This window comes from Eschrichtius robustus, chromosome 1 (assembly GCF_028021215.1).
Source record: "Eschrichtius robustus isolate mEscRob2 chromosome 1, mEscRob2.pri, whole genome shotgun sequence".
Taxonomy (NCBI): Eukaryota; Metazoa; Chordata; class Mammalia; order Artiodactyla; family Eschrichtiidae; genus Eschrichtius; species Eschrichtius robustus.
The window spans coordinates 149650803-149677564 of NC_090824.1; the positions used below are offsets into that span (position 1 = coordinate 149650803).

Genomic DNA, 26762 nt, shown 5'->3' on the forward strand with positions numbered 1-26762 from the left:
CTGCGATGTGAGGGAGTCACCTCCACTTCCCGTCTGTCCCTGGGGAGGCCCTAAGTCACCAGGTAGGTGGTGCTTATGTGAAAACCCCACCTGCCACTGCGAACAGCTCCTCCCCACGTGCCCCCATCACCTGTCCCTGTCTACCCCTCCCTGACCGTGTCCCCATGTCGCCCAGCCAGGGGAGCCCTGCAGTGCGCTGCTGGCAGTGGGTCCACCCACTCGGCCCCCAGGCTGCCAAGGAAATGTGACAAATGAAGCTGGGGCTCTGAACACTTTCCAGGATGCAGCCAGAGCTGGATGCAGGAGACAGACTTTCCAGACAATTGGTTGTGCTCTTCCCTGCCCAACCAGGTGTCTCCCTAAACGTCATGGGGCCGCTGCCTCCAAGACTCTCCTGAGTGTGAATTTCCATGGGAGAGGAGGACAGGGAGACTTCCTTACATGTCTTTGAGGCCTGCTGCTTTTGTGTTCTGTGGCTGTCGTCGGATTCTCGTCTGGCTCGCCCGGCTCGCCTGGCTTGGCACTGGGCCTTGAGGGAGATCCTGTGCGTCTGCCTGGTCCTGCGCTCTGCTGGGCTTTGTGGGAGCGTGGTCTGCTCAGGTGACAAGGTGCTTTAGCTGTGGTCGCTCCCGCCTGCTCTCCTGAATGTGGGCGTCCCAGTTGCACATCAAGGGGGGGGTACCTTCCTGCAGGCTTACTAGAGAACGTTGTTCAGAGCATGAAGCTTCCTGTCTTAAATTAATTAATGAAAAAGTTTTAATTTGGTAAAATACACATAACAGGATTTACCATCTTAGTCATTTTTAAGTGGACAGTTCAGTATCATTAATTGTATTCACATTGTTGTGCAACCAAACCTTAGAACTTTGTCATCTGGCAAGACGGAAAGTCTACACTCATTAAACAACAATTCCCCATCTTGCCCTCCGTCCCAGCCTCCAGAGCATGAAGCTTTTCTCCCCCTCCAGCTCACATATTTTTTGTGTATTTGCTCCAAGAAAAGTACCTGAGCCTTTTGGGGTCACGGTACACGGGATGTGCAGAACTGTCCTCAGCCGGAGAGGAAAAAACGGGCGATTCTGATGAGGGAGTTTGTTCCTATAGCTTTGTCCTTCCTGAAACTTGCATCATTCCATTCAGGCTCGGTTCTTTATGCTGCTTTCAGGGGGCGTGTCAGAACATCACTGAGAATTGCTTTCCTGTGTTATTGCTTTAAACCCACAATATTCTTTAATGTCTTTGGCTGCCGTTGCTGTTACAGGCAGTGTTTAGATTGCACCTTGAAACCCTGTGTGACTTGAATTTTCTCCCTCATAATTTCAAGTTTTCATTCTTTCTAGTTTTCATGTTTTGAATTGAGGTTTTCCAGTTTGGGCCCAATCCTAAGGCTGAATATTTCTGGAAAAATTTGATTTACGGCCGTTGGGTGGTTCTCAGAAACAAGGAAAAAGTTATGTGCTTTTCCCTTCTTCACTCAGGTTTAGGGATAGGTAGTTAAGGCATGACTTCAGAATTGGCCTACAGATGGTCCAGTATAAAAAAAATGACTGCAATTTTGTTCTTGAGGAAAGAAAAAGTTTTGGGAGGGGGTAGTGAGAACAGAAGAACTGAATATGTTGTATTTTTCCTTGTGGGAAAGAATATTAAATTACACAAAGATTCTGTTTTGCTTTAATAATAGTTTTCAAAGAGAAAAATCCAAGCACTGACACAGCTAATTCCTTTGTCACACAGATGCTCAAGCACTGTGCGTGCCTGGCTTCTGCCGCTTATGTGCCCGACGCCGTGTCCAGCTTCACATGGCCTGAATTAACTGTGGCCGTGCTGTTGGCTGTGGTCATTGCTTTATGTTGCTGCTGATGTACTGGAGAGAAAGTTTTAATGCCCCTGCTAGAAAATTCTCCCTCCGGATCATGTCTATCAGGAAAAAAAAAGCATATTCAAAACCAAGTGAAGTAAGTTAGAGAAAAACAAACACTGTATGATTTCACTTATATGTGGAATCTAAAAAACCTGAACTCATAGATACAGAAAACAGATTGGTGGTTCCCAGAGGTGGGGGGTAGGGGTATGGGTAGAGGTGGTCAAAAGGTACAAGCTTTTATTTGTAAGATAAATAAGTTCTGGGATGTAAGATACAGCATGGTGACTATAGTTAACAGTACTGTATTGTATATTTGAAAGTTGCTAAGAGAGTAGGTCTTAAAAGTTCTTTCACAAGAAAGACAATTGTAACTATGTGAGGTGATGGATGTTAACTAAACTTATTGTGGTGATCATTTTGAGATATGTATATATTATATATACTATATTATATATACTATGATATATAGTATAATATATATAATTATCATGTTGTATACCTGAACCTAATACAATGTTGTATATCAATTATATATCAATAACACTGAAAAAAAGGACATAATGAAACAAAAGTATTTTCCCAATTTAAAAAGAAAAGGGAATGTTTAAAAGATTCTTATCTCTTCCCTCTATATCTTACACTACTACCCTCATCACCTGCTCCATTGTACCTCCCTGAATTCTGCTCTCTCCTGAGAAGGAACTCAGGAGGATCGTAATGATCTGGGGGTCCTCAAATCCGATGGTTTTTTTCTGTCTACGTCAACTTTCATTCCTATGCCTTACTTGAGTTTTCCTATCTCTCTTCTCCTTGAATCCTTTGATTTCTTGATGCTGAGATCCTTATAATTAAGTTCTACCAACAAGAGGTGCAAAACTGAGAGGGGCATATCCTTTTCTGTTACTATGACTTTATCTCACTGACAAACTTTGCTTAGAATGAGGAATTCAGGGCAAAAGGAATATGGCCTTTTTGGCTGGACAATCTGGATTTGGATTGTAGTCATAGTTGACTGGCAGTGGGTCTTGAGCTGGTGGCTTTATGTCACTGAGTCGAGGTTGGTGGAGACACCAACCTTGATGGGTTGTGATGAGGGTTAGAGAAGATACAAGTTGACATCTGTGGCAGATGGCCACAGGCATGGACCTCCCCCATCCTTTCATAAAGATCCCCTTCACCTTCCTGCAGGAAACACCAGAATCAGCAGACATCCATTTCTTTTTTTCAAAATCACCTGTCCTATACATTTTTTTCAACCAACTGATTTCCAGTTTATCTTTGCATGTATATGTTTGTATGCACACGTGTGTGTGATTCCAGAGTTTTCTGTTATACTTGTTTCTCTTGAGGAATTTATATTTATGGTAGTTTTTTGGTCTCAGAAGGCCTTTTAAATAAAATCTGGGTTATATATCTCATATATATGTATTTTTTTGTTCCAATAAGACTTTATTATGTGCATTAATTTTGTATCCTGCTACTTTACCAAATTCATTGATTAGCTCTAGGAGTTTTCTGGTAGCATCTTTAGGATTCTCTATGTATAGTATCATGTCATCTGCAAATAGTGACAGCTTTACTTCTTCTTTTCCGATTTGGATTCCTTTTATTTCTTTGTCTTCTCTGATTGCTGTGGCTAACACTTCCAAAACTATGTTGAATAATAGTGGTGAGAGTGGGCAACCTTGTCTTGTTCCTGATCTTAGTGGAAATGGTTTCAGTTTTTCACCATTGAGGACGATGTTGGCTGTGGGTTTGTCATATATGGCCTTTATTATGTTGAGGAAAGTTCCCTCTCTGCCTACTTTCTGCAGGGCTTTTATCATAAATGGGTGTTGAATTTTGTCGAAAGCTTTCTCTGCATCTATTGAGATGATCATATGGTTTTTCTCCTTCAATTTGTTAATATGGTGTATCACATTGATTGATTTGCGTATGTTGAAGAATCCTTGCATTCCTGGGATAAACCCCACTTGATCATGGTGTATGATCCTTTTAATGTGCTGTTGGATTCTGTTTGCTAGTGTTTTGTTGAGGATTTTTGCATCTATGTTCGTCAGTGATATTGGCCTGTAGTTTTCTTTCTTTGTGACATCTTTGTCTGGTTTTGGTATCAGGGTGATGGTGGCCTCGTAGAATGAGTTTGGGAGTGTTCCTCCCTCTGCAATATTTTGGAAGGACTTTATTATGAATATTGAAATTTGAATTTCATATAATTACTCTTCTTTAGATTTTTTTTGTACTGCAAGAACACAGTTTAAAAAAATTTTTTTAATTAATATAATTTTTAATGAATAGAATTTATATTTCATTTTATAAACAAATACATTTATATTTTATTCATTTATATTTTGTGTTTTAGATTTATAGGAATATTGAACAGGTAGTACAGAGAGTTCCCATACACAATTTCCCCTATTATTGACATTTTACATTAGTATGGTATGTTTGTTATAACTAATGGACCAATATTGTTACATTATTGTTAACTCAAGTCCATAGTTTGTGCAGATGTCCTTAGTTTTCACCTACTATCTTTTCTTTGTTCCAGGATCCCATCCAGGATACCGCTGTTGTTGTTTTTTTTATTTTTGTATTTATATCTCTATCTATTTCTTTTTTTCTCTCTTGACAGGTATACAATATGTTTCAGCACCAGAGCCTTGGAATTAAAGTTAACATTCAAGTTACCAAGCTTGTCCTGCTACGACAGCGTCCTGTAAGTCCCCATCGGCACAGTAACGGAAAATGTAACTGGTCTCCAGGCTTCCTAGTTGCTGTTGAGTGCTGAGGAGGAGTCCAAGTGTTGTATTTTATCCTCCTTCCCTGGCTTTGCAGATGGCAACAGTGTGCCCTGGGCCAGGGACCAGGGATGCCTGGTGAGAGGAGGACAGGTACTGTTACTGGAGGCTTGGTGTGCAGTTAATCTGCTCAGAATCTCAGGGGAACCCTGAGCAGTGGGCCTGTATGCCTCCCTCCTTAACTCCCGCATGTTTCATGGGTGCAAAGTTGATGGTGAGGTCTTTGGAATCATGGCTACTCTTCTGGAGCTATACCTGAGCTTCAGGCCAAATTTGGGTGCCCTGTAGCATCATTTTCTGGTCTTTTGATTGAGTGCATTTCCTTATGAAAGTGTTACCTGCAGAGTTAAGCAGTGAACGTGAGAACGTTGGGTATGCTGTTCAGTTTGCCAAAAAGAAGAAAGCTTTTCTTTAATAACATAGTCTTCATTCAAACTTATAGATAAGGCCCCTGATGGCCTCTCTCTGGGTCTCTGCATCTTCCTACCAGCATTGTGGGCAGGTGACATTGAATGACGCCCCGGCGAGCAGCTGTCTCCACCTTAACATCTACACTGTCTGAGCATGAACTCTGGCTTCCCTGGGCATTTGCTTCTGTAACTGCCCCCCTGATTTCTTTTAGGCCAAATTGTCCATTGGGCACCATGGTGAGCGGTCCCTGGAGAGCTTCTGTCACTGGCAGAACGAGGAGTATGGAGGCGCACGGTACCTCGGCAACAATCAGGTTCCAGGAGGCAAGGACGATACGCCCCCCGTGGATGCCGCTGTATTTGTGACCAGGTAAAACTAGACTCTGCCTGGAGCTGCAAAGGGAGAAAGGGAGGGCATTTTCCATTGGAGAGGACAGATGGCAATTTGCTAGGGATTCAGGCTTAGAAATCAGACTTTGGGTCACATGTCTGAACCTTGGATTCCTCATCAGTAAGATGGGGATAAATGATAGTCCTACCTCCAAGGTGTGAGGATTAAATGAGCACAGGAAGCACTTCTCACAGTGCCTGGCCCAAAGTAAGGACACAAGTGTTAGCTATTATTATTGCTATTGTTATTATTAATATAAAACTACTGAAATCCTAGTTACCCAAGACTCTTAAAACTTCCAAGAAAATTCATCTACTACCTCTTCCCAGCACCAAATATAATGCTTACTGGAAAGAGCTCATCTGTGTTTGAGGCTGCTTCCAAAGTGGGAGAAGTGAATACCCCGATTTTCCTGTGGAGGGAAGTCCATGCAAGCGTGTGTGTGCTGTGCACAGCCCATCCATGGGTACTCTTGGGACAACAGCAGCGGGCAGAGATGCCTGTGGAATTCACGTAGAGGCTCCATTTGAAGCAAGAAGCTGAGCTTCTTTATAGGCTACAGAGCTGGACTTACTCTTCCTGACTGAGAGGGAAGCCAAGGGGCCCGGCAATGGACAATAGAAGCCAAAGGCAGCTTTCTATGCAGGTAGCAGCAATGTTATTTTAGTTTTCTAGGGCTGCAGTAACAAATTACCACAAAATGCGTGGCTTAAAACAACAGAAGTTTATTTTCTCACAGTTTTGGAGGCCAGGAGTCTGAAATCAAGGTGTGGGCAGGGCCGTGTCTCTCTGAAGGCTCAGGAGGGGAGGATCCTTCCTCCTTCTTCCTAACTTCCGGTAGTTGCTGCAATCCTGGGCATCCCTTGTCTTGTAGATGCATCACTCCAGTCTCCTCCATCGTCACATGGTGTTCTCCCTGTGCCCACATTTCCTTCTTCTTGTAAGGACACCAGTCATTGGATTGGGGCCCAGCTTAATCCAGTGTGACCTCATCTTAACTTGATTACATCTGCAGTGACCCTCTTTCCAAATAAGATTACATTCACATGGACTGGGTGTGGGGTTAGGACTTGAACATATCTTTCTGGGGACACAGTTCAACCCATGATAGGTATAGATGTGGCTATTTCATTTTTTCCCTATGTCTCAAATCTCTGTTAGAAAAATTGATTTTCCTTGGTTGTTTTACTTCAGTGATGTAAATAAAATGTGTTACGTGTTCACACCAAAATCCCTTTTTAGAAAATATGCAGAAATGTTTTGTGATAATTTAATCCATTAGGTTAAAATACAAAATTTTATTTTTTTGAATGAATATATCATGAATATATCAACTTTGAATTTTAAGATTTTTTTTTTTAATTTACGGAAACTACTTCCAAAATTACATGCTTTCTTTTTCTCTGAGTTCAGAGAAAGGGAACAGTTTGCCATGTCTTTAGCTTAAAGATAGCCTGCCCTTCTAAGAAGAGTTAAATCTGGTTTAAGCCTTTGGTTTTGAGTCCAGAAGGGCTCTTATTTTGCACCTCTTGGGCCATAAACAACAAGCCCCTGACCTGATGACATCCTAAAGGTAGCTGGGGATGATCTGTGACCCCAGCTTCAGGCACCCTGTAGCAGGCAATGTAGCACCCTAGGCTTCTCCTCTTAAAAAAACCCAGAACATGCACATTGCCACCATCAGACACCAAATAGATGCCTAATCACTCTTGTAGATGATTCATCAATTGCCAACCCTAAAGGGTTAAAATGTGATCTGTAGCAGACTGATCCATTATGAGAACACTTGCTGCTTCTACAGGATGTGATTAAATGTATAATGGAACATTTGAGAAGTCTATTCAATAATTCTGATTGCCAACATATAGCTGGTAGTCTACCAGGAACCAAGGACAAGGCGTGAGCATGACCTTGTACTTGCCTTAGATCTGGGTTTGCCCACCCTGGTGAGTGCTGGGAAGCCCTAGGTACCACCTCTCCCAGCAGCTCTGGCCCCCACACTCACTGGCCAGAGGCTGCCATGGCTCAAGGCACTTTGAAATAGCTTTTGGAGCCTATGGGGCTTTCCATAAAGCACTGAGGATTACAGTATTCGGCTTATGGCTACCACCCTTTGAGAGTGGATTTGATTTGTGGGGCAGGCAGAAGTCCTTGGGAACCATATCTATATGTGACTATAAATTAATGTGCTTGATTTTCCAAATGATAATTAAATGAGGACTAAAGACCTTTCCTAGAGAGGAGCTCTAAATAACATCATCTTTGGAATATGCAGCTAAACTTCCAAGGTTATTACTTTGAAAGTGGTTTGTGTAAATACTACATAAAATGTATAAATTCTGGTGTTTTGTTCAAAATAATAACCTATGGGAATTTTCCCTGTATTGCTTCTTTGCTTTCCTGCTGTTTCCTTTCTTGTCTGGGTAGAGAAAACACTTGCAAGTGGTCTTGGTTTGGGAACGACTAGCTTTTTTTCAGAGGCAATAGATGTTACCAAAATTAGTGTAGACAAAACTTCTGGATTAGCCTTTTTGCAAAACGCCATCAGAGAGACTGAATGCACCCTCAGCCTGAGAATGCTCTCCGTTAGGCTTTATTTTTTCCTTTCTCTTTTTCCTGTCTCCTAACAGCTTATTTACCATACTGGAAATATTTTGCATAAAAATGTTCTTTACATCTCATACCCATTAGGATGCCTACTATTTAAAAAAACTCAAACAACAGAAAATAACAAGTGTTGGTGAGGATGTGGAAACATTGGAACCCTTGTACCCTGTTGGTAGGAATGTAAAATGGTACAGCCACTGTGGAAAACAGTATGGCAATTCCTCCAAAAATTAAAAATAGAACTACCATATGATCCAGCAACTCCACTTCTAGGTATATATCCAAAAGGATTTTGAAGAAATATTTGTACACCTATATTCATAGTAGCATTAGTAATACTAGCTAAAATGTGGAAGCAACCCAAGTGTCCATTAGTGGATAAATGAATAAACAAAATGTGGTGTTTCCATACAAATGGAATATTGTTCAGCCTTAAGAAGGAAGGAAATTCTAACACTAGTTACAACGTGGATGAACCTGGAGGACATTTTGCTGAGTGAAATAAACCAGTCATAAAAGGACAAATCCTTTGTGATCCCACTTATATGGCATACCTAGAAAGTTAAATTCATTGAGACAGAAATGGTAGTGGCCAGGAGCTGTGGGGAGGAGGGAATAGGGAGCTGTTTAATGGATATAGAATTTCACTTTTGCAAGATAAAAAGAGTTCTGGAGATAAGTTGCACAACAATGTGAATATACTAAACCCTACAGAACTGTGAACTTAAAAATGGTTAAGATGGTAAATTTTACGTGTATTTTACCACAATAAAAAACTTTTAAAATGTTCTTTTCTAACTAAGCACATTGAAGGGGGTGGTCCTGATTGCAAGCGGGTGTTTCTGAATTGGGGGGCGGGGTAGGCAGATGCCTGGTGGCCCGGGAAGGCCAGGTTTCTTCAGATGCAGGCAGAGCCGATGGGAAGGCCTCCATCCCGCTCTGTCACCTGCAGCCAGCCCAGGAGCCTGTGTTGTCTCTCTCCATTTTGAGCCATCTTGATCCCTCTCACTTCTGTGGGGAGCTGCTGGACTGAACTGATTGGTGCCGTCTGTCCTCTGGGTCCTCACAGACGTTAAACTCAAGACCTCCCACGAGGATGGGGTGGTAGTGATGGAGTCGGGGCTGGAAGCCAATTTGACTGAGAAGCATCGTTTAATAATTAGAGGCTGAGAGCTGCAATTCCTTAGGCTGGGATAATAATGGGCTGATGTTTTCACAGGGAAATTGGGTGCGAGGCAGTTGCTGCTCTGGAGAAGCAGTCCTTTCCTCCCAGAATAATCCAAGCTGAGGGTCTAATTGGAGGCTGCACAGGCCAACGGTGTTTAGGGGCCAGCATCCTCAGGTCCTGGGACTGGCTGATGTGAGGGTTTCTTCTCTTTTTGTTTTCCTTCCGGGCTGTGGCTGAGCCCGAGAGTGTATCCTCCTGGACGCCCACCAACTGTACAGATGGCTAGTTGCCAAGATGTGAGCATGACATCGCGTCCAACAGAAGCTGCCGAGCAAGGAGCGGCAGGAGCTGCATATCCAGCAGCTGCAGCCGTTTGTAGGGCCAGCAAGGACCTCTTAGTAGGCTGAGTTTGGGGGCCATATGGGACCCGCACAGACTGGACTTCAGGGGACTTCAACACCTGGCACAGCCTTGCCTGTGGCTCCACATGTCCTCCAGAAAGCCAGGAATTTTACCCCGCAAACCCAGGTCTATGCTCCTGGGAGACATCCGGAGCGGCATGCATGGCTAGCCCAGAGCGCGACCACCAGGATGTCCAGCTGTTCCTACACCTTCCCTTCCCATGTAATTCCACCCAGTCCCAGGGATGGTCCTCCCTCAACCTTTGGCCTTGCTCATGTGAGAGCTTGATGGGTACCTGTGGTGTTATGTTTTTCTGGGTTTCCAAACACGGGGGAGAGACAAGGCCACTGATGAGCTGACAGGGCACGTTGAAAGTGATCTGGAAATGTATGCCGGTCATTTAGTAAAGGAGCCAGTGTTTATTAAACCCCAACTGTATGCCAGGCAATAGGTTATGCACAGGACTAGCTATGTAACTTGTGGTGCCCAGTGCAGAAAGAAAACTCGGGATCCCATGTTAAAAAATTCTTAAGAATTTCAAGATGTTGAGAGCAGAGCGTTAAAGCAGGTTGGGGGATGGGAGGCTTCTGAGTGAGGGGCCTGCATGATGGCACAGCTCACACATCCATGGAGCCCACTCTGGCCTGTAGATCCACGCAGCCTTCCTTCTGTTGAGGAACAAACAGCAGAATGTGAATGTGAACAGACTGAGAGGCTGGAGAGCTGCATTGGGATGCTTATTTTTTTTTTTTTGTGATTCCCCAGTTGACCCCTGCAGCCCCTACATGTGGGTTTGGCATGAGTTTGCAGTGGGAGCCAGGGTACCTGGAGATGAAGGTGACCCTGCAGGCAGAAGGCTTGCTTTTCCTTTGCTGAGAAAGGACCTTGAACAGGCAGGGGAGAGAAGATTCAAATTTTGGCAACCCTTTCAAGCCAGACCTCTAATTGAGCTTGGCCCTCCGTGAGCCCACCATACGTCCTCCCACTTCCTCAGGAGAAGCAGTGGGTGACGCTGCAGGGTCCATCACTTGAGACCACCCGTTTCCCTCCAGGGAAGCGGGGGGATGAGAGAACACACAACGCCCTGTCAGCCATCTTCCTCCAAGCTGGCCAGAGAGACAGCTAGAAGGAGCTGGGGCCAATTCCCTCAGCAGCCCTGTTCAGTCTGTTTAATTCTCTTCTGTGGGACTGATGGCCACACACCCTTTCTCCCTTTGCCCAGGTGAGACAATGCGATGATGCTTTCAACACTTTTAGTTGCTCACTCTGGGAGACCCTGGAGCGAGGTCTCAGGCCAGTCTGGTCTGTGTGTGTGTGTGTGTGTGTGACACGCCCAAAACATTCCAATGGGAAGGGTGTCAGATCAAGAATGTTGAGTTAGGGTTAGTTGGATACCAGACCAGTAAACATATTTATGTCCCTAATTTTATTTGTTTGTTTTCTTCTCTGCCTCTGTGTCTTCCTTGCCACTCTCTACTGCCTGTTAATTAGTTTTCTGAAAGGTCGTCTTTGACAGAAAAATCAAGGCACGAGTCTTCATTTTCCTATGGTTATTCCATATCCATTTCTATGGAGGCTCCCTGAGCCTCCATAGAAAAGAAAAGCCTGAGGGTCTTGAAGCCTTCCTTTTTCCTTTGTTAAAATTATTTTAAAATTGATTACCAAAATATATACGTTCATTATGAAAAAATTAGAGACGCAGTCAGCAAAACCGATGTGGGCTGCTTAGGGGACTGGCCCAGCTCCTTCTAGCTGTCTCTCCGGCCAGCTTCAGGGCCACCTCTTCAAAGCTGTCACACCCATGCCGGCTGCCCTTTCCTCTGGGCTCACAGGATGTCCAGGGTGCCTGGCAAGACTTCTTGGCCTGAGGCAGTGGCCTGGACCAGGAAATTCTGTACATCAGAGCCCCAAGTGGAATCTTTTAAACCTACAGATCTGGCCTCTGCAGGTCTAGTGGGTGGGTAGAGTCTTTGACAACTTTCAGGCCAGCCTGAAGCAGAGCCAGGGTTGGGAACAAGCAGGTTTTGCTCCACTCACATGGACATCCACCTGGTGCTGAGAGACGTTAGACATGGGTTACATTATGGAGGCAAATAGGACAGAATGTGCTGTGGTTTGGAGTGGAGGTAAAAGGAAAGCTGATGATATTACATTGCCTTCTTGTCATTGTCCCCAGTGTGAATGGCAGATCAGATCCTTCCGTGAGAGTAGATTTTTGACCGAGAGTAGGAAAGGAATTGAGGACACTGAATGCCGAGGTGGGAATGGAGTGTCAGAAAGGGGAAGGTATTATCCCATGAGGGAAGGCGACGTGTGACCCATCCAGGACCTGCCACTTTCATTGACAACTTTGTTTAGTGCCAGCCTGACAAGAGCCTGACCCATTTTTCTTCCCAGAGAATTTTTTAAAAGTGAAATGAGACGAGGTGCCTTCAGAACACACCTTTTCAACCTGAAGCTGCACTGGAGTGTGTTTAGAGAGCTGCAGATGAGTGGGTGCTTTCTACCAGTCCCCACGGTACGCCATGAGAAGATGAACGTGGGGCCAGGCACTGCTGTCCTCACCCAGTCCTGGGCAAGATACCTCCCCAACCAGCGCTCTGGTCAGCTCCCAACTAGGGAACTTATGGGCAGAATAGTGGGAATGCTCCGGTTTTGGAAAAGAATGGCCCAGATTCCTCATTTCATACCTCACAGGCCAGAGGGAGGCCCTTGTACTTGCAGAACCGAGGCTGGATCAGATTTCGAGCATCTTTGCTGTTTCATTTGTCCACAGCCACACACCTGGGAGATCCTAGGGAGCTTTAAAGAATATAAGTTTTAGAAATGACTTTTTTGTTGTGTTCTCATGTAAGTGATACACAGTCATTCCAGCACCTAAAACCAGTTGCTGCCCAAGTAGAGTAACTTAGGAAGTCACTACAGTTTGATGATATTGACTAATAATTATCTCTGATAGATGACTTGGTAAACATCTTCTGAAACTTTCAGCGTTGGAAGGAGTCCTTCCAGCAACTGAGTGTTATTTATGGAATAGTTCAGCTATGAAAGGAGGATCTTACGTGGGGTAACTGGGCCTACCAGTTGGAAATGTGGTTAATCTTGGCAAATGCTGCTAGTTATTCTTCATTATAACAGGTGGCAACTAAAGTGATAACTTTGTTATGGGCAAGATGAGTAATCAAGATTAATTAGATTAATTGACAATGTTTTCTTCTCCCATTCTTGGAGGTACTACACACACCTGACTATTTCTTTTTTTTAATTTTTTAGGACAGATTTCTGCGTACACAAAGATGAACCTTGTGACACCGTTGGTAAGTTTAGAGTTAAAATAATAACTCTATACCCTGTGATAATGTGGACACTTGATAACACAGTCTGAAGGAGCCATCCTCAAACAAACTCTGCCTTTTCTGTTACCTCTTTTTTTGGTAAATTTGGTTTCTGATTTTATTTTACTTTTCTTCTTTCCTAAAAAGTTTTGTAGTTGCTTATGGCAGAAGGCATCTAGACGGAGGGTTAGTAAGGAAGATATGAAAAGTTCAACCAAAGGAAGGAGCCCTCAGGCTGTCCTGAAGTGACTGTAGTTGGGTTGCATTTGTCTCTGAGCCTCTTGATCACCAGTGCAGGAGGGGGACCTCGCTGAATTACACGATTGTCATGAGACAGAAGCTTCACCAAGTGTCATAAGAGGTGAAGTGTGACTGCAGGGTTGTGGGACTGGTGTCCTTCCACAGCCTTGGCACCAGGCTCATCGCTTTCTGGTCAAACAGAAGTGATGCTGACATGTAGGGCTGGCAAACACAGTTTCCCTCTCCCCCTGCCCTTCTACCTACACCTCCTCCCCCACCTTCCCCTTCACTTGCCATTTCCTTTCTCTCCTATCTTCAGTTATATCTGGCTTGCTCTTGAACTCTCATAGGTTTAAAATTGGAACCAGTCTTTGAGTGTAGGAATAGAGCACTTGGTTAACAGAAACCAAGAGGGTTTCCCATTTTGTCTGCTATAGCACAAACCTCTATTCACTAAGAGGTTGAAATATTGCACCACCAAAAGCAAGGTTTGGAATTGAATGTGCTTAGAACTGTACGAAAATTGAAGGAAAACAGTATAGGATTGAATATTTATTATTGTGGAATTCAAATGTTAAAAACCTGTGCTTCCAGTGGAGTACTGGCAGCGGGTAATCCCGGGCCTTCTCTCTGGCTCTGCCAGGTACAAGCTGGGTGATGTTCAGTAAATCTCCATAATCCATGAAATAGTCACTTTGGACTAGGTGACTTACAGGGTCTTTCCAAATCTAGTAGAATGATAGCTAGCATTTATGTCACATTTTAGAGTTTCAAAATGATTTTTTATACTATACTTTAGCAATCCTCTAGACAAATCTGAGAACTAGGTGTTAAAAACCAACTAACCAATCTGTGCTTCGTTATTTGGGGGCTGTCTCCATAACAGAATTACTAGGCAAATGCAATGTGAAGTAAGCTTTGAAAGAGGGTTAGCTGATGCCCGAGTCTATTTGGGGCTGTAGAGGACTGGTATATGTCCATCTCTGTCCACTGCCATGGTTGCCAAGGCCTGTGCTATCCAGAGGACTGACTACTTCTTCCCAGTGTTCACAACTCAGCTCTGACACCTCCACACTTCACCCAGGAGGGGCTTCTGCTCCCTGCCCCTCCTGCTCCCTATGCTTGCCCCTGCGGAGACATGAATCCGTTGTACTGCCCTTGTCTGCACATCTTCCTTGGAAGACTGTGCTACACAGAGCAGAGTCTGGCTTTAACCCATGTGTCATGTCCTTCAGCGCCTGGCACAGGACCGGAGAGGCTGAGTCACCACTGTTGATCCAATGAAGGAATAAACGAATGAATGCAGATGAAGGAACTATAGTATTTTTGAGTAATGTGCATCTAATGACCTGGTTTTCTTTCATGTGATTTAGAGCCAGCTTTAATTTTCTTTTGAATATGTAACTTTCATATCTGCGCAGGCAGCTAGCTCTCTCAAGCATCCTTCCCTCCTCTAAACCACATCACCACACTACTTGTATTCGTCTGCTAGGGCGGCTATAACAAAATACCACAGACTGGGAGGCTTAAACAACAGAAATTTATTGTCTCACAGTTCTGGGGGCTGGTTCAAAATTAAAGTGTCAGCAGGGTTGATTTCTCCTGAAGCCTCTCTCTTTGGCTTGCAGATGGCCATCTTCTCCCTGTGTCTTCACATGGTCTTCCTTCTATGTGTGCCTGTGTCCTAATCTCCTCTTTTATAAGGATACCACTTATATCGGATCAGAACCCCACTCTTATGACCTCATTTAATCTTAATTACCTCTTCAAAGTCCCCATCTCCAAATACATTCACACTACGGGTTATGGCTTCAACTTAACGGTTTTTCGGGGAAAACAATCACAAAACCTACATGGTGTTTTATTAGTACACATTTGTCTTAATGTGTCATAATTTACTTGTACATATTATCAAGTCAGTAAGAATAATGGGTAATTTGATAAAAATAATAATTTGAAAACTGGGTTTATGGCAATCTTATAGCAGTCTCATCCAATTTATTTCTGTATTTTTTTACCTTTATATTTTGAAATAATTATAGAATTTCTTAAAGTTGTCAAAATAGTACAGAGAAGTCTCATACCAATCTTATGTAACTATAGTGGATTTCTGAAACCAGGAAATTGATTGGCACCATGCAGTCAACTAAACTACAGATCTTACTCAGGTTTCACTGGTGCATGCACTCATTTTTGGTTATGTTTTTACCTATTGTTCCATGACATTTTATCACATGTGTGAATTTGTCCATCCACCTTAACAATCAGGAACAAAACTGGTCCATCCCCTCCAAGCAGCTCCCTCGGGCTGGCCCTGAAGAATCACCCTCTCCTTCCCTCCCTTTCCCTAACCTTGGTTACTACTTATCTGTAATCCATCATTGTAATTTTGTCATTCCAGTATCCAATTTATTTTTGTATTTTGTTTTGATTCCACGGAATGGAAAAATAATCTGAATCACATAAATATGTGGTTGCCAATGCTAAGAGATTTTGAACAGCTGCCTTCAAATCTCAGGATCCAGCTCTAGCAGGAAGGGCTGTGCCCTGAGTTTTTTAGAAAATGAGATAATCTGGTACCTTGAGAAACTGGGAAGGCTTGGGGGTTATCAACATCTTAAGTTTGGTATATAATAGTGTTTTTTGTTTGCTTCGTTGTTTTAATTAGAGTAAAACTTAGAGATAGTAAAGAGTACAAATCTTGATGGATTTTAAAAATTTATGCCTATACTTGTTTTTTAGTTTATCTCTTACTCATTGAAATAGTTTTAAAGGAGCGTTTTGAATTCTGTTTTAATCTACTTTTTAAAATTGTGGTAAAATATATATAACATAAAATTTACCATCCTAATCATTTTTTTAGTGGACAGTTCAGTGGCATTAAGTACACCCACATTGTTGTGTAATCATATGCCTGTATTCTCAGACAACTACTCAGATTAAGATATGGAATGTTCTCAGCCCCCAGAAGTTTCCCTCATGCCTCCTCCAAGTCCCCCAGAGGTACGCCCCCAAAGGTAACCTACGGTTGTAAATGTTTTAATCACTGTTTTTTTAATAGTTTAATTTAAAAAAAATAGTTTAAAGTAAATTTCAAAGTTAAATTTGAATGATTCATTTGAAGAATCTCTGAGGTAGTGGGTGGAGTTTGGGGTTCCATGAATAAAATTGATACTTCCCCTCTACACTGCCCAGTCTGCATTAGCCCAGCTCATCAGACAGGATTCCTGACTGGAAACAAGCAAAAAGGGCATGGATCAGAAGGGGGACTGCCCCTGAGGCTGGAGGACCAGGTTGGAACACAGCCAGCGCCTGAGGGAGCCCTGGAGGGGGGAAAGGCTGTGGACCCCAGGCAGAGGTCCGCATCAGGGCTGAGAGGAATGGCGCCGTCTGCCCCACAGCCGCCATGTCACCAGCTCCCCGTTCCGAGTCTTGCTCTCAGTCACGTGTCTGCCTCTTTCTACCCCCACCTGCATGGGGATGAGGGTGGCTCTGGCCCTTTGGGCTTCCATAGGGAGGCAGCGGCACCTCCCACAACGAGTGCATTCAAGGTGGGTCTGTAGAGGGGGTGCTTTACGGAGGAAGGACGATGCTGGACAGCTCAGAATGACAATATCCACTACATCCCTGATCTTTTTGTAAAGATTGAAACCCGAGACACCGACACGTCCTCTGTGCACATGACAGGGGTCCTGCTGACACAGGTGATGGGGCTTCCCTGGCCCTGATTCTAAGGTGGTCCTGACTCCTGTGGGAGCGAGGCCTCACCAAGCTCCTCCACACTGGCTGGCGGCTTGACTGAGCAAACAAGTGGACACACTTCTAAAGATTCACACCAGACAGACCCTCCCTTCCTCTTGGGCCACTATGGAAGGGGAAGGGGTGACACTTAGAGGTCTTGCTTATCTCCACCTTGGGGGAAGACACACACAAGGAGAACTTAAGGCAATTCTTAAGGCAGCAGGATCTGGGAAAACAGGCTTCTTCCCTAACAGAAGCAGCTGCCCTCTTACTGTGGTTCCCACTGTGCACATTTCAGACTTGCCTTTGCGGGGTGTGGGCTTTTCCTCTGTTGAATTGCTTCATCCTGTGTGATCTGCTTTCCTGCCACCATCCTAACGAGGAAGCCTCCTACGTGAGAAAAGGGTGCCCGACTTCCAGGATCGTGGAGGCTAGAGACCTCTGGAGGCTTTTGCTGGTCCTTTGCCCTCCTCCTCCCACACCCTGGGGCCTCTCTGGGGTGCTGGCCTGAGCAGTCATGTCTAACCACAGCCTGGCTGACCAGACACGTCTTAGTTACGGTCAGGGGGTGTGGGGTGTTTGTCCTGCTCCTACCCTCGGCTGCAGGCTGAGCTACGATGATTTTTTTTTTGACAGCCTAATTCAAGCTTTATGAATTTAGTTTTAATTATCGGGATTTATTGTTTTCCTTACTTGGTCTCATAATAGTTTTTAATTACTGGAAAAGCCTTCCTTTTCCTCCCCCAGGAGAGGGATGTGATGGTCCTACACAAAGGAAAATGGAAATATTCCACAGCCTCGGGAAATATGTCACACAGAAGGCCAGGGAGAGGCTGTTGAGGGGGTCCAAGCCCGGTTGGTGTCCTGGGGCCCTGCTGCTCTGACATGAGGGTCCCTTTCCACAGCTGTCCCTGAACTTGGGTGGAAGGACCCTTCCTTGCGTGGCCCACAGCCCTGGCGCTGAGCTCCCTGAGAGGTCTGGCTGGACCAGGGGGCACTTCATAGATGTGGCCACTGACCTCCATGCAGCGGGTCTATCTGTGAGGGAGGAAGGGGGCATCACTGACAGGATGAGTGTGTCCAGGAACGAAGCATCTCCTTCAGAAGTCTGCTCCAGGCCAGCCCTCCATGAGGCCATGGATGTAAAATGTGCTGGGGAGCCAGTGAGAGGCGAGGGAGGCTGGGGCTACAGTGTCGCAGTGCTGCCTCGGCTGGGTTTTTATTCACTGAATGTGTCATAATTTAGGGCTCAGACAAGAAAGTAACACCAAGTTTTATGTATAAAAACAAACATCAAAATGTATCTATCTGGCTGTACATTATCCCCTTTACAGTGGTCACCCTGGACGGCCATTTGCTTGTTCCAATCCCAGTGCTGTGGCCAGAAAGTGTGGACACCCGCTTGTGGATTTCCTTCAGAGTGAGCATTCATCTTCTGTCTTTTCATGGTGTTGGTCAGTCTTCATTCTTCGAGAGTGGTTCTGAATTGTGGAGGTGTCAGATGTTCTATTCGCTGAATGAGGCTGAAAAATATTGTTTGAGGTAAAAATTCAAAAGTTTTATTAGTCAGCTTCGGGTTTCTTTGTTTCTGAGGGCTTTCCTATATGTTCGTTTTACTTTACTTGTTATTCCTTGGGACCTTACAGAAGTCACGGTTCACTTTTGCTTCAAGATTGTTAGAAGTTGTCTCAGATGATTGCCTTCAGGGGAAGTTGCCCCATTGAATGAACAAGTCCTGAGGGGTCCATCTCCTTACCTCATACCCATCTCACGTTGGGCACGGTGCACCCTGCTTCAGTTTCAGGCTTATCCACACCATGTCTTTTGTGTCTACTCTGAGAAGCTTACGAAGGAGAAGGCTTAACATTCAATGGCAGATTAGTTGTCCCAAATCAGACAACCTGAAGTCTTCAGCAAATTCATCTATTTGTCAGAAGTTATATTGGTATTTATAATAATGCTCTAGACCATTCTGTGATTTTTGAGAGGTTTTATGAACGATTTTAATTTTGGGAATAAAATATGCATGCACCTAGCAATCGGGGCTTCAGACTGGGCAAGTGCTGCCTTCCTCATCATACAGTAAAAAAAAATAGGTCATTCCCTTAAGAGAGTTAGGAAATAGAGTTACTGTGAAAGCTAAAAAGTATATACAGTCTTTCCTCGGTATCTGTGGGATTGTTTCCAGGACCCCAGTGGATACCAAAATCCGCGGATGCTCAAGTCCCTTATATAAAGTGTCCCAGTACACTCAGCCCTGTGTATCCTCAGGTTCTGCATCTGCAGATTCAATCAACTGTGGATGGAAGGGCTGAGTGTACTTGGGTAAACTAACTTTTTCTCTCACCATTAGGCCTTAAACGTAGGTAGGAGAGTATTTAATGAAAAATGCCAATTAAGTCCTGTCTAGATGTTGGAGATAGTCTTTTAAAAGACCCTTTGTAGGAGCTGCCATTGCCTGAGGGAAAAAAAATGAGGGCAAGAAAGGGGTGGCCACGTGCAGTTTCCTCCTGGTCACCTTGTATGGCTGTCCTATGGTTTAGCTTGAAGATAGTGACCGTGGTGAATAAAAATGTGAGTGTGCATGTGTATGCACATTACATATGTACATATACACATGCCTAGGTGCATGTCTGCACATGGAAGTGTGTGGTGTTTACACTTTCTGTACCTTAAAGTCTGGAGGGCTTTCTTTGTTCCTGTAAGTTCCCCAGAAGGGAGTCCTCCGGGGAAGGGACAACACAGCCAGAACCAGGGCAGGGGATTTCTGTTTGGGGCTCAGCAGAAAGTCCACACTGAAACCAGTGGCCCCAGGGGACCAAGTTCAACTTTTCTTCTTCCTCATGCCAGGGTCATGACTAAGGTTACATAATGGCTGAAGTACATTTAAAAATGGTGAAAATATGCGGATATGTTCTTTGCGTGGGGTACCTTTGTTCTGGAACTACATGGGAGACCACAGAACACTTGGTGATGCTTGAATGCCTTTTGAGATGGAGAGCAAGAGGGCTGAGCAAGAAGGAACTGACCTCTGCAGGGTTTCCAGCTATGGCCCTTCAGATGTAGGCTGTGGAGCCCCCTCTTACCTTCAGGTCGGCAAGTGGGTGGCTTGTGGGAGAGTTTCCTTCTGGGGGCTGCTGGCTTGCACCATTGTGGGTTCTGTGCTTGGGTGGCCCACGGAGGCAACTCTGAAGCAGATGCCCTTCCGGTTAGGTGGTCCCTAACCTGCGGAAGACGTCAGTGACATCGGTGTCGGGCCACAGACCACCGCCCTCTCATTTAACACAGGCCTCGGCACGACATCAGCAGAAAGACTGTGTCTCTGTTGTTCCCCGATGCTTCCACCCTCATGGCCCGAGAGTGCTTTATGATTAGTTTGGAGAGAAGTGGGAGCCTCTCTGCCTTGCCAGACAGCTCTTACTCACTCATGTGATGCTGAGGCAGTTTGCTAGAAGCACAAAACCCCTCCCGGTCTGGGGGAAATGTGGGGGAGTAGAGTCCCAAATGGGAAACTAGGCCTTTCTGAGATGCCTTCTGTGTAATTGTGAGTCCCAAAGCCCTCTGGAGCCTTTGGGCAGCCTCTTGCTGAGAGCAGGAGGAGTGGGCAGGAGAAATGAAGGGCCAGGCTCCTCTGCAGTGGGTCCTGCCCTGGCTGGCAAGGGCCCTGAGCCAGAGAGGTGCCCCCACCATGGCTTCCTTTCCAGTGGCCCTCAGGGTGGTTCCCGTTCACCACCTGCAGCCCCTCATCTGCACAGTGAACGCTGAATCTCCTCGGGCTGTGGCTTGGCTCAGTCCAGGGGTCTGAGCATCGTCTCTGTGGGGAGACCGGGGTTCAGATCCTGCTTCCACCACTGTCCTGTGTGAGTCCCCTGATATCTCCGGCTCTGTTTTCTCCTCTGTAAAATGGGGATAATGATACCCAGAGTTATTGTGAAGGTTAAATGGGATGATCAATTGCACCCCTTAGGATGGATATTGTCAACAATAACAACAAAAAGCTTGCAGAAAATAACAAGTATTGGTGAGGATGTGAAGAGACGGGAACACTTGTATACTGCTGGTGGGAATGTAAAATGGTGCACCCGCTGTGGAAAATAGTATGGTGGGTCCTCAAGAAATAAAAATAAGATCCAGGAATTCCACTTCTAGGTATCTGCCCCAATGAAATGGAACTTGAACAGATATTTGTACACCTGTGTTCATAACAGCATTATTCACAGTAGCCAAAAGGTGGAAGCAACCCAACTGTCCTTTTATACATACACAGAATAATATTCAGCCTTAAAAAAGTAAGGAATTCTGAGATATGCTACAACATGGGTAAAACTTGAAGACGTTATGCTAAATGAAATAAGCCAGTCACAAAAAGACAAGTACTGTGTAATTCCACCTAAAGTCCCTGAGGAGTCAAATTCATAGAGACAGAAAATAGATTAGTGGATGCCAGGGGCTGGAAGGGAGGGATAATGAAGAGTTATTGTTTAATGGGTACAGAGGTTCAGTTTGGGAAGGTGAAAAAGCTCTGAAGGTGGATGGTGGTGATGGTTGCACAACAATGTGAATGTATTTAATGCCGTTAAACTGTAAACTTAAAAATGGTTAAAATGGTAAATTGTGTGTTGTATATATTTTACCATGATTTTTTTTAAATGCTATGACCAAGGAAGCAAAATAATTACTTTTATTCAATAGTACTTCTTCTCAAAGATTTCTTCCAAGAAAAATGATGAAGATGAGAGAAAAAGTACAATTTCCAGAGAAGGGGGTCCTCATGCTTCCCTCCCTGGGAGGCCGGGTGGCAGTGAGGTGCTGCAAGAGCTGCAGGGCCCTGGGGTGGTGTGGGGGGCAGAGCAGGGAAGGAGGGAGGAAAGGAAGGCTGGGAGAGGGCGAGGCTCTGGGTGTGGAGAGAGAGTGAGGAGAGAAGAGGGCATATGCAGAAATGTTGCTGGAGGTTGAATTAGAGAGCCCTTTCTGATGTTCTCAGAGAGATGCAAGTAGGGATTAGGAGGCCCTTTTTGGTTTTTAGGCTGTGCTTCTTTGGCTTAGATTCCAGAGCCAGATTGGACCTTACAGGCACTGAGACTTAGTGAAGTTACTGCTGATAGTTTTGGACCTTGGGCCATTCTCATCTACGTCTGGCATTAAAATCATCACTTTAGAGTCGAGCCAAGAGGTCACTTTCCCAATGACTGCTCAGTTGTTGCACTCATGGTATACAGAGCTAGGGTTGGTCACACTCAAGTCATGTCACGCTCAGACGTAACCACAGGGGCAGGACGTGTGTGACCCTCTGGAGGTAGAAATGCAATTTAGGGGAGAATGTTTGTTTGCTGCTTGCATACTTCAGGCAGTTCACTGGGATTCTATGGTGTCTGTGAGCTCATTAAATTCAAGAACCCCCAGCTCTCCCATGTGAAGGTTGTTTCTGAGTTTTTAACCTCAGTTTCTACAAATATGCAGCTTAAGAGACAGGAGTGCTTTAGGAAGGAGAGAGGAGGTTATGTCAGACCAATCTATTGGTCTGTTCTGTTGCACAGAGACCAGATCTTGGCCTGGCTGTTATATAGGGTTTGGGTTCCAAATGCCTTTGTAATTATTGGCATAGACAACTTGGATGAGAAGTTACTGACAAGTACTGTTGTGGGGGAAGAGCATATTATTGATGTACAGGAAAGGGCTGAGTCATGGTCAGGAAGGGGCTGAGTCATGGTGAGGAAGTGCTGAGTTCATCAGGAAGGGCTGAGTCATGGTTAGGAGAGCACTGAGTCATGGTGAGGAAGGGATAAGTCATGGTCAGGAAGGGGCTTAGTGATGGTGAGGAAGGGTTGAGTCGTGGTGAGGAAGGGCTGAGTCACAGTGAGGAAGGGCTGAGTCATAGTGAGGAAGGGCCACGTCATGGTGAGGAAGGGCTGAATTATGGTCAGGAAGGGCTGAGTCATGGTGAACAAGGGTTGAGTCATGGTAAGGAGAACACTGAGTCATGGTCAGGAAGGGCTGAGTCATTGTCAGGAAGGGCTGAGTCATGGTGAGGAAGGGCTGAGTCATGGTGAGGAGACCAGTATGTCATGGACAGGAAGGGCTGAGTTGTGTTTAGCACATGTTGCTGACACAGTCCAGGGTGTTATGGAAAGACTGCTAACTGATATCCACACCTATTTTTTTTCTTCCTGGATGATTAAATTTCCCTACTGTCCTGGCATTAGGTGTGGCAAAGTGACTGCTTTGTCCACTGGAATGGGAATAGAAGTGATGTGCACTATTTCCAGGCCTGGCCCCTACAAACCTCCTGTGAAATGGTGCTTGAGGCTCTTCCTCTATTGGTTGACTGGCTAAGGCCCAACCAGGAGCCAGCGTCCTCAGGCCCTGAAACATTGGATGTTATGTGAGTGAGAAATAAAGTGTCTGAAGACACTGAGATTTGAAGTTTTGTTTGCGACAGCACTTACCTCCAATATCAGAAACGCCGAAGGCTGAGTTGAATATAAGACCCTACCCTTGAGGTACTTTAAGGTCTCAAGGCAGCGAAGACTTCATCTCAGCGAGGACTGAGAGGACGGCAGCACCGTCTCCATGTTCAGGCTGAAAGAACAGCTTTGGCAGGTGACCCATGGGGCCTGGTGGAACAAGGGGCAGGGCCCAGAATCTTGAGCAGTTTCTAGTGAAGAATTAAAAAGCAGTCTTGGACTTGGAGGGGAGGAAAACTTAACTCTTATTTGCTTCTACCCATCTTATGTGCGTTAGCTGGGGCCCTTTAAATTAGACTGACAAAGGACAAATTAATAACTGAAAAGCAAACACAAGTTGACTAATGCATGCATCATGCATACACGTGGGAACACCTAGTGGGGAGTAACTTTAAGGGGTGTTTAGAACTTGGGCTTGTATAGCATCTTAAAAAAGAACAGTAAATTTTAAAGAAGTAAATGGACAAAGGAAAAGGACTTTGAGTTTCTCGGGTGGCAAATTGTAGGAAGGTATATATATGGGAGACCTAATGGTACATAAGGGCTACGTAAAGCAAGGTTTGTTAGAGTCCTCTGGTGCCCTCTCTGGGCTGATAAGGGTCTAGGGTTATCTCCAGTGATTAACTTCTGTAGAGAGGGCATGGGGGGGACACCTTTACAAACTTATGGCCTGCTTTTAGGCAGATGAGGGGAGGGCAGAGAGCTTTTTTGTACCTGTATCTTCTCAATTGCCTTCAGCTCAAAATAATCCTTATGCCAAGGTGGCACATTTTGGGGTGGCATGTTCTGCGACCCTTCAGACTTCTCTGGGATCTTGAGGGAAATTCCTTCCATTGCTGAAGATATTTAGGGCCGAGGAGGGAAAAGAGGCCCAAAGATTGCTGCTGCTTGAGAATAGTGCTGAGGACGGGGAACTCACAGGTACTGCACAGCTCTGCTGCACAGATGTGGTCTAGATATGGACCAGCAGCTTCCTAGCCTTGATCAGGGGCCCAGCGCCAGTCCTGGGTGTGAGGTGGAGCCCAGAGCCCCTCATGTGTCTCCCAGGCAGCAGGTAGGCACATGAGGAGTCCTGTAACGACAGGACCACCCACCCTCAGCGTTTTCCTGACCCCAGTGTGAGGGGAGCAGGCTCACTGATGATCCTGGATGGCCTTGAACTTTGGGGTTGGGCATGCTCTGGTTTTGCTGTGATTGAGTGCCAGAGAGATGCCCAGTGTCAGCTTTAACCTGGAGACCACCCCCTCCGTCATTGGCCAGAAGGAGGCGATCCTGAGGGTGGGGCTCATTTCCCCAGAGGGTTTACTGTTTCCCTGCTGGAAGGTTGTAAGGCTCTGATGGGATTCAGGTTTGACTTCTTGTCAAGTCAACTACACGAGGGTGATGTGTCCTTGTCCATCCTCTTCCTAGCTGCATCAGCCTTTTCTCTCTGCAGTGCCCTGGCCCTCACTTCCATAGCACTAAGCAGGCCAAGGAACCTGGTGGCTTAGTAGATGTCCACGGGTGGACAAGGGGCCAGCCTCTGTGGTTCTGGAGCACTTCTCCAGGCTCCCTCCTTCAGCGCTGGAGAGGCCCCCTTCTCCACTCACTTGCACAAGGGGTGGCCTCTTCTTGCTCCTCGGCCTCCTTACATCTTCTGTTGGTCAAGGGCATCATTTTCCTCAGCTCGGGCTGCTATAAGGAAATACCACAGATGGGAGGCTTCAACAACAGACATTTATTTCTCACAGTTCTGGAGGCTGGAAGTCCCAGATCAAGGTGCCAGTCAACTCAGTGTCTGGTGAGGACCCTCTTCCTGGCGTGCAGACGACTGCTGTGTCCTTGTGGTGGAGGGCAAGTGAGCTCTGGTCTCTCTTCCTTTTCTTTTAAGGACGACTGTTGTGTCCTCATGTGGGGCCTCACCCCATGATGCATCTAAATCAGATTACCTCCCTAATAGTATCACATTTGGGGGTTAGGGCTTTAACAAATGAATTTGGGGGACACAAACATGAAGTCCACAGCAGGCATCAATGCAGTGTAACGTCTCACAGGCCTGGGGGTGGTGCCAAGATCCAGGCCTTCTTAGAACTTAGCCTCAGAAAGTTGAAGAGCTTTGCTTCCAGCAGAGCCTTCTGCTGTGCCCTCCACCTTCCCTGCTTGATGGACGGTACCAGTGCCGCTCTTTGTCCTGTCATCCTGGGTGGCGATGGAGGTGATGCTGAGAGCAGCTCCCATTTGTTGAGAACTCCCGTGTCAGATACTTCATGTTTTTAATTCATGTAATCCTCACAATTCTATTAGGAAGTGCTGCTGTAATCGCCACTTCACATGCGGGGAAGCTGAGGTACAGAGAGGTAAATAACTTTCCTGAAGCCACATAGCTTGTAAGAGGTAGAGCCAGCATTTGACCCAGGACAGTTCAGTTTCAGTCTTTTGTTTTATTACCTGTACTTTTCTCCTAACTATATCTTGCCTTTCAGTAACCTTCTAAGAGAGGTATTATTCCTGTTAGCAGATGGGAAACTGAGTCTCCAAAAGGATACATTTCTTGTCTGAAATTATACTGTTAATGAGTGACAGCTGGCCTTGAACTCACTCACTGTGAAGCCTGAGAGTTTAACTCCCACCTCTCCTCCTGCCAGATCTGTGCCCATTCATTTTTCTCTTTCTGCAAGTATATATCACCCATTATTATTTTTACCCAGTATTTTCTTCTATTCATTGTCTTTATTATATGTACTATTTGCAGAATGGATCTCTGTCCTCTCCTATATCTTGCTTTTTCAGCATTCATACTCGTAAGTATTCTTTGAGAACCTACTGTGGGCCAGGCACTGCTCCAGCCCTGGGGATGCTTAGTGTACAAAATAAATGTCCCTGTTTTTGTGGAACTGACATTCTAGTGGAGGGGATGGATATGTGCTATCAGTAAGTAAACTCCAGAGTAGGGATAAAGTGATCAAGTGGAGAAACAAAGCAGAGAAGGGGGATAGGAAGCTGATGGGGCGGGACTTCACATTTTAGCTTGAGTGGCTGAAGACTTTGCTCAGAGGGTGATTTGGAAATCAGACTCTCCACCTGTAATGCCTTTGGCAGGCCAGGGCTTCTAGAAGTGCTGAGGTTAACTCTGTCGTCAGTATGAATCTCTGAAAGCCAACGAAGGGTCCCCAGGGTGAGCAGCCAGGGTGGACAGCTGTCCCCCAGTGGGAACAAGTGTGGTGTCCCCTGGGCCCACTCCCCGTGTAGTACTCCTAGCTCTGCGTCTCAGCCACAGTCAGACCTGGATTTGAGTCCTCATGCTGCCACTTACTTGACCTTGGGCATATCAATTAATAAACTCATCAGTTCTCAGTTTCC

The 26762-nt window shown here is 45.3% G+C and overlaps 1 protein-coding gene across 7 annotated transcripts in view; it reads left to right on the forward strand.

The window, feature by feature from the left end:
• Nucleotides 1-26762, forward strand: part of ADAMTS17 (ADAM metallopeptidase with thrombospondin type 1 motif 17) — a 346090-nt gene that overhangs the window by 82687 nt on the left and 236641 nt on the right. For all 7 annotated transcript variants that reach the window (XR_011075535.1, XM_068556841.1, XM_068556842.1 and 4 more), the window contains 3 exons: nucleotides 4500-4583; nucleotides 5288-5445; nucleotides 12917-12960. Coding sequence is in view for 6 of the 7 variants with exons in the window: in XM_068556841.1 (XP_068412942.1) it covers nucleotides 4500-4583; nucleotides 5288-5445; nucleotides 12917-12960 (286 nt within the window). In the remaining variant the exon portion in view is untranslated. The remainder of the gene's footprint in view (nucleotides 1-4499; nucleotides 4584-5287; nucleotides 5446-12916; nucleotides 12961-26762) is intronic.